Source organism: Andrographis paniculata, unplaced genomic scaffold (assembly GCF_009805555.1).
Source record: "Andrographis paniculata isolate CXL003 unplaced genomic scaffold, ASM980555v1 Contig59END, whole genome shotgun sequence".
NCBI lineage: Eukaryota > Viridiplantae > Streptophyta > Magnoliopsida > Lamiales > Acanthaceae > Andrographis > Andrographis paniculata.
Window position 1 is genome coordinate 4,066,980 of NW_026137594.1, and position 11,945 is coordinate 4,078,924.

The 11,945-nt window shown below is 37.3% G+C and overlaps 1 protein-coding gene and 1 long non-coding RNA gene across 3 annotated transcripts; one reads left to right on the plus strand and one right to left on the minus strand.

Annotated features, from left to right (window-relative positions):
* Positions 1-6,163: 6,163 nt before the first annotated feature.
* On the plus strand, positions 6,164-8,708 carry LOC127258361 (WAT1-related protein At5g40240-like). Of its 2 annotated transcripts, XM_051285168.1 has the most exons (8): positions 6,164-6,394; positions 6,492-6,557; positions 6,657-6,770; positions 6,907-7,166; positions 7,251-7,409; positions 7,958-8,109; positions 8,219-8,395; positions 8,484-8,708. In XM_051285168.1, exons 1-6 carry the CDS (start codon positions 6,186-6,188, stop codon positions 8,038-8,040), a joined length of 891 nt encoding a protein of 296 aa, XP_051141125.1. In that variant the 5' UTR covers positions 6,164-6,185; the 3' UTR covers positions 8,041-8,109; positions 8,219-8,395; positions 8,484-8,708. The 2 variants fall into 2 exon arrangements, with proteins under 2 accessions (XP_051141125.1, XP_051141126.1); XM_051285169.1 differs by lacking the exons at positions 7,958-8,109; positions 8,219-8,395; positions 8,484-8,708 and having other exon boundaries at positions 6,907-7,153; positions 7,251-7,398.
* Positions 8,709-10,052: 1,344 nt separating this feature from the next.
* On the minus strand, positions 10,053-10,773 carry LOC127258325 (uncharacterized). The gene is made up of 2 exons (XR_007840286.1): positions 10,554-10,773; positions 10,053-10,241 (listed from the first exon to the last, which is right to left on the minus strand). It is a non-coding gene; the product is annotated as an uncharacterized LOC127258325 (long non-coding RNA).
* Positions 10,774-11,945: the final 1,172 nt, after the last annotated feature.

Consider the following 11,945-nt stretch of genomic DNA (forward strand, 5'->3'; position numbering starts at 1 on the left):
TTTAAATATAACCCCCCAACGGGGTCCCTGTTTTAATTCACATGGCCAGTTCTAAAGTATCGGCAATTAATTTCATTCGTCATAAGGATAAGTTGATGAGATAATGAAATTATAGGCTAGCTGCCTGTTTGGTGAATGCATGTGTAAACGTCCGTCATAACATGGCTTGCATGTGCGATTTACTGAGCTGTCGTGATATGTATAACCTCGTGTTTTTTTTTGAGGTTTTCCCATGATTTTATGCTTATGTGTTAATGTGAATTACTGCTTACGTGTTTGCATGTTTCTGTTTGTTTATTTCAGTTATCAAAATGTCGTTCAATCCACTTATGACTGTTCTCAATCAAAACAAACTCGTTGGTCCGAATTATTTGGACTGGAAACGAAATCTGGACATTGTCCTTGCTGCGGATGACTATAAATTCGTCCTAAGCACCCCTGCTCCAGCAGACTTAACTGAGGAATCCACTGAAGAGGAAAGGGAGGCTCATCGGAAGTGGCATAGGGCTGATCAAATGAGCCGTTGCTACATATTGGCGTCAATAACCAATATGTTGCAATTGCAGGTTGAAAAGTTGCCTACTGCTGCTGACATGATGTTGAGCCTCAAGGAGCTCTTTGGTGAGACAGATAGGGCTGCTAGATTTGAGGCAATGAGGAAGATTATGACTTCCTCCATGCCAGAGGGAACTTCTGTGCGTGAGCATGTTCTCAAGATGATGGAAAATCTGAATGAGATAGAGCTGCTCGGGGGTCAAATCGATGCTGACACCAAGATCGATATGATCCTGCACTCACTCCCTAAGTCCTACGAGAATTTCCGTCTCAACACAATCCTGACCAAGAAGGACTATACTTTAGCCGAGCTTCTTGTGGATTTGGTTGCAGCGGAGGGACTCATGGGTAGGACTCCACAGGCGCTGTTTTCTGCGCAGTCTGGACCTTCTTCGTCGAAAGGCGGGAAGAAGAAAAAGCCTGCCAAGAAAAAGGGTGCTGCAAATAGTGGGAGCAAGTCGGTCGCGCCTTCTGGTGGCGTGAAGAAGCCAAAGGGGAAGTGCTTTAAATGCAGCAAGACAGGACATTGGAAAGCTGATTGTCCCCTTCTGAAGGGCAAAGATGGTACGTCTTCTACTTTGCTTGTTGAAACATGTTTCGCGGCTAGTTCTACCAGTATTTGGGTAGTAGATACAGGAGCCATTGATCATGTTTGTTGTACAATGCAGGGGTTCCTGCCACTAAGGCAGCTGAGTGAGGGCGAGATTATCATAAGCTTGGGAGATGCAACCAGAGTGGCAGCGGTTGCAGTGGGAGATGTGCATTTATCTTTTTCTGATTCAGTTTTAGTTTTAAAGAACGTTTTGTATGTGCCAAGTTTTAGAAAGAATTTAATTTCAGTTTCGAAACTTTTTGTGGATGGATATTCAGTTGTTTTTAATAAAAGCGTTTTTATTATGAGAAACAAAGTTGTTATCTGTTCTGGCACATTGGAAAACAATCTTTATACTATTACTAGTGCGCATCAAACTGAAACCAATACTCAAGTTCATGCATCTTCATCATTAAAAAGAAAACAATCTTCTAAATCGAATCAAACATATCTTTGGCACCTTAGATTGGGTCATGTCAACCTTAGGAGGATCCAAAGACTAGTGAGCAGTGGTTTCTTGGACTCTCTACAAGTGGAACCATTCTCAGTCTGCGAGTCCTGCTTGGAAGGCAAGATGACCTCCAGGTCTTTTAAGGCCAAGGGAAATAGGGCTAATGAAGTGTTAGAATTGATTCACTCTGATGTATGTGGGCCTATGTCAATTCAAGCTAGGGGTGGTTTTGAGTATTTTGTGACTTTCACAGATGACTACTCAAAATATGGATACATTTACTTGATGCGCCGCAAGTCTGAATGCTTTGACAAGTTCAGAGAATTCAAGGCAGAAGCGGAGAACCGTCAAGGTAAAAGTATCAAGTCATTACGGTCTGATCGTGGTGGCGAATACCTTAGCGCTGAATTTAGGCAATATTTGTTAGTGAATGGGATTACATCCCAGTTGACTGCGCCTGGTACTCCGCAACAGAATGGCGTGGCAGAGAGGAGGAATAGGACTCTTTTAGAAATGGTGAGGTCAATGATGAGTTATGCTTCTCTACCCATCTCGTTTTGGGGATATGCCTTGGAAACAGCAGCGTACATCCTGAATTATGTGCCTTCCAAATCAGTTCCTAAAACCCCAATAGAATTGTGGTCCGGGCGAAAGCCCAGCATGAACCACATTCGGATTTGGGGCTGTCCAGCACACGTGTTGGACAAGGAAGCTGATAAGTTGGCATCTAGGACGGAAGTACGGCTATTTGTAGGATACCCTAAAGGAACACGAGGGGGTTGTTTTTATAGTCCTAAAGACCAGAAGGTAGTGGTGAGCACCAATGCCAGGTTTTTAGAAGAAGACTATATGCATAAGCATAAGACCCCAAGTGAAATTATTCTTTACGAATTAAGGGGAGACAATCAAGTACCAAGTGTACAAGAAGATATACCACAACAAACTGCACAGCGTGTTGACCCTTATGTCACCACACATGAATTGCCTCGGCGTAGTGGGAGGGTAACTCGATTACCCAGTCGTTTCTTGTTAGTGGGAGAGTCCTCGGATTCAGTCCCCAGTGATGAACAAGAACCTGATCCCTGTACCTATAAAGAGGCAATCCAAGATGTTGATGCAGATTCTTGGCATAAGGCCATGGATTCAGAAATAGAATCCATGCATGCTATGGAGGTCTATGACCTCAAAGACCTTCCCAAAGGCAAGAAAGCCATTGGGAGCAAATGGGTCTTTAGGCGTAAGAGAGGACCTGACGGGAAGGTTACTACCTTCAAGGCACGGTTGGTTGCAAAAGGTTTTACCCAGAAAGAGGGCATCGATTATGATGAAACCTTTTCACCAGTAGCCATGCTAAAGTCAATCCGGATACTCTTATCCATAGCAAGTCACATGGACTATGAGGTTTGGCAAATGGATGTCAAGACAGCATTCCTTAACGGGAATCTGGATGAGGACATCTATATGCAGCAACCTGAGGGTTATGTGAAGAAAGGCCAAGAGCATCAAGTCTGGAAGCTAAAGAAGTCTCTTTATGGACTTAAACAAGCTTCCAGATCTTGGAATATTCGCTTTGATGAGGTGATCAAATCCTTTGGATTTGAGCAATGTCCAAGTGAAAGTTGTGTGTACAAGAGGTGCAACGGAAACGTAGTGGTATTCTTGATACTATACGTAGATGATATTCTTCTCATTGGAAACAATGTCAAGATATTATTAGACGTAAAGGTATGGCTTTCTGAACAGTTTCAAATGAAGGACATGGGAGATGCATCGTACATTCTTGGTATGAAGGTCACTCGTGATCGGAAGAAAAGAATGTTGTGCTTATCTCAAGCCGCCTACATTGATACTGTGCTTGCCCGTTTCAGCATGCAGAACTCTAAGAAAGGATTCTTACCTTTCAGACATGGAGTTGCTCTATCTCAGGATATGTGTCCTAAAACACAAAAGGAGATAGATGAGATGGCTAACATTCCTTATGCTTCGGCTGTAGGAAGTCTCATGTATGCCATGCTGTGCACGAGGCCTGATATCTGCTATGCTGTTGGCATGGCAGCTAGGTATCAGTCCAAACCTGGTCAAGGACACTGGATTGCGGTAAAACATATTCTCAAGTATCTGAAAAGAACTCGAGATTATAGTTTGGTTTACCAGTCTGACAATCTAGTTCCTTTGGGTTACACTGATTCAGATTTTCAAGGTGATCGAGATGAGAGAAAGTCAACCTCGGGTTATGCGTTTACCTTGGGAGGCGGAGCTATTTCATGGAGAAGCGTAAAGCAGAAATGCATCGCAGATTCTACCATGGAAGCCGAGTATGTTGCTGCTTCTGAAGCAGCAAAAGAGGCTGTATGGCTCAGGAGCTTCTTGTATGACTTAGGGGTGTCTGAGAGTATGCCTGAGCGTGTAATCATTTATTGTGATAACGCTGGTGCAGTGGCAAACTCAAAAGAACCTAGAGCTCATAAAGCAAGTAAACACATAGAAAGGAAGTACCACATCATACGAGACATCGTAAAGCGAGGAGACATAGCTGTCACTAAGATTGCATCGTTGGACAACTTGGCAGATCCCTTCACGAAGACTTTACCCATTAAGGTTTTCGAGAAACACGTAGAGGGCCTTGGTTTACGATACATTGCAGCTAGACTTTAGTATAAGTGGGAGAGCTTGTTTTTGCATTGTATACTAAAAGTTTAGCTTTAGTATAAGTGGGAGATTGTTGGATTATACTGTAAAGCAAACTTTTAGTACGCTTTTGTATCATTCAATTTCCTTATTAACTGGAATAAATAAATTGTTATTTCACATTGTGTTGCTTTTATTTATGTTTTATATATATTAGCATGTCCACTTATTTAATATTGTAGACAACATGGTGTGTGGAGATCACACAGAAGATCTTGTTGTCAGTTCTTTATTAAATATAAATGGGTTTCACAACTGAGATGGTTATGGACAAAACCATCGGTTTAAGTTGTAGTGTAAACTTGGAATTAGTTTGTCTTGACTATTAGTTTACACTAATGTGCTGCGTCACATTGAAAGGATCACAGTTGAGATATGTTCTTCTATTCTGACATTGAAGAACCAAGATCTCGGTAACTCTGTTAATTCTTAACCTTAGATGAAATAAATTAAATATATGGAATAAATGTTCGTTGCTTTAATTTACCATAAGTGAGAATCCTTAGTGATTCAATATGCTTCGTATTTTGGGCAACTACATTATTCGCATAGTAATTAATTTATTATCATTAAGGCACCATGTCCTGGACATCCAGGTTGATGACATCCCCTTAAGGAACTCAATAAGGATTATTGTATAAACCCTGCAGGTGGATTTAATCCGTACAATAATAAGTTTTGAGTGGTATTACTTAAGGAATTAAAAGATATTAATTAATTAAATTGTCAGAAGATTTAATTAATTAATGGATGTGGAACATCTTAAACATGGGGAATTAATTAAGTTTAATAGAAGCCCAGATTCAATTTGGGTTGGGCTGGGAGTGCAATATTAATTCTTTAATGAAATGAATTAATATTTTATGATTCGAATTATATTCAGGGCTGAATATAGAGATTTGGATCTATAAGGGAGCCCGAGCCCAACACCTTCTAAAGATCCCCGGTCTGGCCCAATTACCTGTTGGGAGACTTATTAATATGCGGTCTTTGTCAAACCCTAGGGATGTTTTTTAAAAAGGAGGCGAAAACCACAGGTGCAGGCCGTAAGCTCTAGGGTTTCACGAAGAGCAAAATTCGTCTCCCTCCGTTTGATAGATCGCCGCCCATCCGGTGTTCGAGCGGGGTTCGGGAACAGTCTGGAAGGTATCTAGCGGAATCAACCTGTTCGTGATTGCTGTTGGTGGTTCCAAAAAAGGGTACATCTCTAGTTCATTCTTATAGGAGCATGCTTAGGATCGTTTTATACCATGTATGTACGCGTTGGCATCCAACAACGATCCGTGGGAATGAACAGCCCTCACCGGCGTGTTCCTACAAGTTTACCAGTGTATACTTTCGGATAGCGATTGCAAATTCTCATTCATAATAAATAAATAAATAAATATCTCCCGTCAATGCTGGTGCATATATACATATATATAGTACTGCTGGGAATGGTCAGCACCATACTGATTTTTCATATCAATAAGCTTTATATATATAAACAGCACAACAAGTATATCATATCATGTGCTAAAATCAAGTGTTTATATATTGCATGAGACTATAACATGTGTTGTATTTCTACATATATAATATGCTCAATACTGTGTGCTATATGTAGTAATAATGTATGCTCACTGTATTTGTATTATATTAAAGATATACATTATACTCTTTGTATTTACAGTAAAATTATGCGCTGTGTAACAACACAATACACGATGATACAATGCTGAATTTCAAATTCAACCCTCACGGCATACATTACTAGTAGACTGTACACACTCTATTTGTTTGTTGCCTCCATACTGAATTCAATTGCTCTCTATTCTTCAGATGTTATTGTCTAGGGCAGAGGGAGGGACGCGCCATTTATATTTATACACTTTCTCTGCTCTGCTCGTCCATTAAAGGATGCCTTTGCCGACGCAGCTGCGAAGGCGCTACTGTCTATGGGAGCTGCTGGTGTTCACCGCTATGGTGACCGTGGAGTGCGCCAACGTCGGCGTCACCACCATCTACAAAGCCGCAGTCACCATGGGTTTGAACTACCACGTTTACATGGCCTATTCATACGCCATCGCCGCTGCCTTCCTCCTCCCTCTCGCTTCTCTCATCCACAGGTATATATTTATATATCAATCAATTTCCGAACCTGTTCATTTCCTCGCCGAACACGTGAATAATCGAATCTGTTAACACTGTTCTGCTCTACTGAAGGAATACGCCGCTGCCTCCATTAACCGTCGTCCTGCTCGGCAAATTTTTCATCCTCGGCTTTCTAGGGTTCGTATGTTCCCTTCCCTGCGTAGTAATTTCCGGTTGATTATTATTTGTTTCGAATTTCGATGGATACCGTAAATCGAAGTAAATTACACTGCACAGGTTTACAGGACAATACCTGATGTATTTAGGCATAGCGTATAGCAGTCCAACTCTCGGATCCGCCATGAGCAATCTCACTCCTGCCTGCACCTTCTGCCTTGCTATTCTCTTCAGGCAGTACTGCTTCACTTCTATTCAATTTTCTTATTCTCAATTTAAATTTAAGCACTCTCTTGCTTTCATGCGCTGCTGAATCCCTATCTCATATCTGTGAATCTGAAAACTGGTTTGATGCTGGTAATCTAATTAGGCTGGAAAAGCTAAAGCTGAGAAGTTTAAGTAGTCAGGCAAAGATCATCGGAGCTTCAGTATCCATTGCAGGTGCTCTAGTCGTCGTGCTCTACGATGGCCCAATGCTTATACCTGCGCCTGATAGGGACGACTTAAGAATTTCAATTATCGATCGTGTAATGTCTGGTGCTCAATACGATTGGGTGCTCGGCGGCAGCTTGCTTGCTGCTGGATACATAGTCGCATCCGTTTGGTACATTTTCCAGGTTACATATAATTGTATACTCTAAAGTTTCCTTGAGTTGAGTTGAGCCATGGACTCTGTATCATAGCTAACATAGTTACTGATTTATTTGTGTGCAGACCATTTTTGTGAAGGAGTACCCGGCATAGTTCATATTAGTGTTCTTCTACAGTTTCTTTGCCTTCTGTCTAGCCTTGCCTGTCGGCATTGCCTCCGAACCCCATCTCAGCTCGTGGATCATTCCTACAAATCTTCGCCTGGTGTCTGTGTTCCTATCGGTGCATATCAGCCACACTCATGCCAAAGTGTAGCTAAATAAAATATCTAATTAACTATAATATTTTTAACTATTAAATATTTTTGTAGTTAAAAACATATAATTCATAAACAAAAATTAATTTTGTTACTAAAGTTCTTTTGCTAGAAAATTCTATTTTCACCGCAAAAGAATTTTAGGTACAAAATCATATTTCATAGCTAAAATGATTGGGCTGAACAAATCATGCTTTGTTACTAAAATTCTTTTGTTATGAATTTTATTTTTATAGACAAAGAATTTTAAGTATATCTTTTTTCTTAAATTTTATTGCAAAAAATTTATCTTTCATTACGAAAGTTTAAATTTGTTGTCTAAAGATCTTTACTAACGTGGTATAGACAACAAAACTCATTTCACTCCAAAAATCTTTTTGTTACGAATTCATTATCTTTTGCTATGAAATATTTTGTAGCTAAGTTTCAACTTTTTCTTATTGTGCATATCATATCATATTATGTGGATTTGATTTATTCAATGGGTAGTTGAAGGAAGGTTTAATGTGTGTAGGGTATAGTTGGAACTGGATTTGGGATCATGGTTCACACATGGGGTTTGCACGTAAAGGGCCCTGTTTACGTAGCCCTGTTTAAGCCGCTGTCGATCGCCATTGCCGCCGCCGCAGGCGTCATTTTCCTCGGAGATCAGCTCTCTCTTGGCTGGTTATTAATTAATTCATCATTGACAGATAGATTAATTTATGCATCTGTTATTTTGGCTATTGAAACGCAAGAGAATGGTGAATAATTGGAACTTGGTGTGCTTGTGTAGTGTGATAGGATCCATAATTATTACAGTTGGATTTTACACACTCATGTGGGGGAAGATGAAAGAGGGGATGATCGAGGAGCTGTCTCCACCGTCGGATCATCGTTCAGCGGCAGACTCATCGGACGGCTCGGATGATATCGTCGCGCCTCTCATAAAACCTTGAATTCATTAGAATATGTACGTGCATAAGTTTGTTACATCGTGCAAAATAATACATGCATGGTATGGTGGTATTATTATTTTTTTTAATTTTTTGGATGACAAGGAAACCCGCAATCCCTATCCGAAAGTGCGCACTGAGTAAACCCCCGGCCGAACCTAATATCCTGCAAACCAGACCCGACGGAAAAGTCACACTAGGCGATCCATGTGTAACAGGTGATCTGAGGCGTCGGAGGTTTGAACCCATGACTTCACGGTCACAAGACCTGAGGTGTCCGATATAATTGTTTTCTTTATATAGCATCTATTATGCTAATTTTTATTTGTTGGCTGTCCTTAAAATATATTGTTGTTTTTCTAGTAAAAAAATTGGGAAGGATTACCGAGCCAATCAGTATAGATATAATACATATTTTTATTTCACATAACATGGTGTAAAATAAAGATATATCTTTTTATTTATATTTATAACTTATGCCGTATGATATTAAAATTAACTTATTTTATACTATATGCATTGTTAATCTATGTTTAAAATTCAGCACTATTATATTATATATTATCAATTTTTCAATTATAAAAGAGAATAATATCAATTACTATTATTAATAGATGTTAATATGGGCGTGTTTGATCGTGAGTTTTAGGGTGTGTTTCTTTTGGGTGTTTTGAGAGAATTTTTAATTCGAGGATGGATTTGATTTGAATTTTAGGATGGGTTCGAGTTTTTGTGTTTCAATTATGTGTAAGTTTTGTTTGAGTTTGAAGAGTTTTTGATGTGTATTGATTTAATGAGTAATAAATATAATAATATAAATATGTATTAAATTTAAAATTTTAAAATTATCAAATCATTATTTGAGTATGAATTTATATTGTATATATATATTTAAATTTTTATTTATTTTTATTATAAAAAATTTTATTTTCTACAAAATAATATATATATTGTATATATTTTATTAAATAGTAATTATTATAATTATCAAATAATTATTTTATATTAGTATTTGCGTGAAAGTGATTCCATAATTTTTAATCTATATATATTAAAAAGAAGTCAAAAGGTGTGACTGTGTGTATGCACAGTAAATGTACAGTAAATTTGGCTAAAATGGCCTCGGAGAAACATACTCTTAATTTTAAATAATAACATTAATAATTAAAATAACTTTTTATATCATATAAATAAATACTAATGTAATTCTTAATATAAAAATAATTTTAACAGCTAAGTTAACATTTTGGAGAGTGAACAAAGAAATTTTAGAAATAGTAAATTATATTCAAAATCCTCCAATCAAACAAAAGGCTTTCCTCGTTTACCCAAAATTTTTCAATACATTTTTTTTTTTTTTAAAAAAAAATAATATACTCTTAAGAATTTATACTCCCTAGAATCGACAGACTCGGGTTCGTGGAACGAAATAATCCCGTTAGTGCTAATAATCAGAATAATAATATATCTAAGAGGAATATAAAATAGTGCTAAAATATACTCTTTCTTTCCGTCCATTAAAATTAGCACATTTAGGTTTGGCATAGAGTTTGAAAAAAATTAATATTTTATTGAAAAAGTGATAAGTAGTTGAGGATATTTTTTAAAATTTAGTTAGAAATTAAAGTAAATAAAGAGAAAGAATGTAATAAAGTTAGCGGTATTCGTTGTAAATAAGTATTGAATGAAATATAATAATTAAATGTTGATTTGTTGACTTTACCAAAATTAGTAATGAGATAAATTTAACAGACGGACTAAAAAGGAAAGTGAATATAAATTTGGCATACGAAAGAAGTAATAAAACATCTAGCTGCTTATATCACAGTCTACTCCGCTCCAACTTCAAGCCTTCCGATGTTGCTGACGCCACAAATAGGAGTAATCTAAGGTTTCGTTAGCAATGTAATTTCACAAAGGGGCAAAAGAAACACAAAATTTAAAGGGAAAGAGAACCGGAAATACTCCAACAATCACAAAATAAAAAAGAACACAAATGATCGACACCATGCGATAGCTTCTCACTCCCATAGCCCTTGTACCCTCTCCCTCTCAGTTTTCCCAAAAAAAACTCATAACTCTAACACACACAGACACAGATACACATATGTATATATACATATGTATAGGCAACCCAGAAAGCAAATAAAGCCCCAAAAGTAGAAACTAACTTACCAATCGACCACCGAGGGAGAAGGATAAAGTTCAAGAATGGAGGATCCCAACAAATCTTATCGCATTTTCGTCGGAGCAGAAGAACAGACGGAAGAGAGAATGGATTTGTCCCTATGGATAAGATTAGGGAAGGATCCGATATTAGACGGATCATACCGGGTAGCACGATTTGGGTTGGATCGGGTCGGGTGAGTCGGGTCGAACCGGAAACAGGGTTGGATCGGGTCGGGTGAGTTGGGTCGAACCGGAAACACACCCCAACAATCTCTCCATTGTTTCTAATCGATCATCACAGTTGCGTTGGAGGGCATAACAGGAGTAAAGAATATGCTAACATCATCGCTTTTTTATATGTGCAACTTACCACAAAGATATAACACATAAAACATATAAAAATTACAAAGTAAACATATATGCGAACATATTTAAACAACACAAAGTTGTAGCATATCAATAAACAACACCAAGTTGTAACATATTAATAAACAACACCAAATTGTAGCATATTCATATATTTCTAAGGTTAACACATAACCATACAATCAAAACCAATACCAACAAAAGGATGTGATATAGAGTTACTAATCGAAAACAAATTTCTTAAGGGCAATATCAGGTAACAACTCAGTTTCCCACATAGGGTCAATAGTAGCCAAACTATTTTTTACCATAAACACATTACCCACTACCTCATTTTATGTCGCCACATTTGCTTCATCACATTGTTAGGTTTTAAAGTTTTCTTTTGAATGTGCACGTTGATTTATAATATGATTCTTTTTTCCACAATTATAGTACTTCATATTCTTACTGTTCCACTTGCCCTTATTCTTTTTATTGTTAAAATTTTATGTGACTTATCCCTAGATAACAAGACCTCATCAAATGCTTATTTTTCTTTCCTATTAACTTGCATGTTTAGTTCCTTACATTTTAATCCATTCATAATTGTTTTAAGCGTTATACTATCTCTATCATACTTAATAGCAGATTTGACATCATAAAAGAATTTATGAATGACATTCGAAAACATAATAGGGGTATATTCATCAATATTCTTGTCTCCTATTTGTTTAATATCTTGAACAAATTTAGTAAATCATCAAGATTCTCATAAATTGATTTCGATAATTCAAGTTTAAATCTGAAGAATTTTTCAAGTAGAAATAATTTATTCGGCAAAGACCTTTCCATATAAATTTCTTCAGTTTTTTCCAAAGTTCTTTTGCATAATTATATTTTCCACTTTTCTAATCATAGAGTCAGGTAAATTCAATATTATCAACGAATATGCATGTTCATCTATCTCAACTTTTTTTATCTTCAGTCAACAAACGATTAAAATCACCATCAATGATTTTGGTAACATTTTGTGTTACTAAAATACTTTTC

Excerpts from the sequence above, each read along its gene's own strand:
- LOC127258361 (XM_051285168.1), top strand. The coding sequence starts at position 6,186 with ATGCCTTTGCCGACGCAGCTGCGAAGGCGCTACTGTCTATGGGAGCTG. Across the intron at positions 6,395-6,491 it reads CTCGCTTCTCTCATCCACAG|GAATACGCCGCTGCCTCCAT; the intron begins GTATATATTTAT and ends GCTCTACTGAAG. Across the intron at positions 6,771-6,906 it reads TGCCTTGCTATTCTCTTCAG|GCTGGAAAAGCTAAAGCTGA; the intron begins GCAGTACTGCTT and ends TAATCTAATTAG.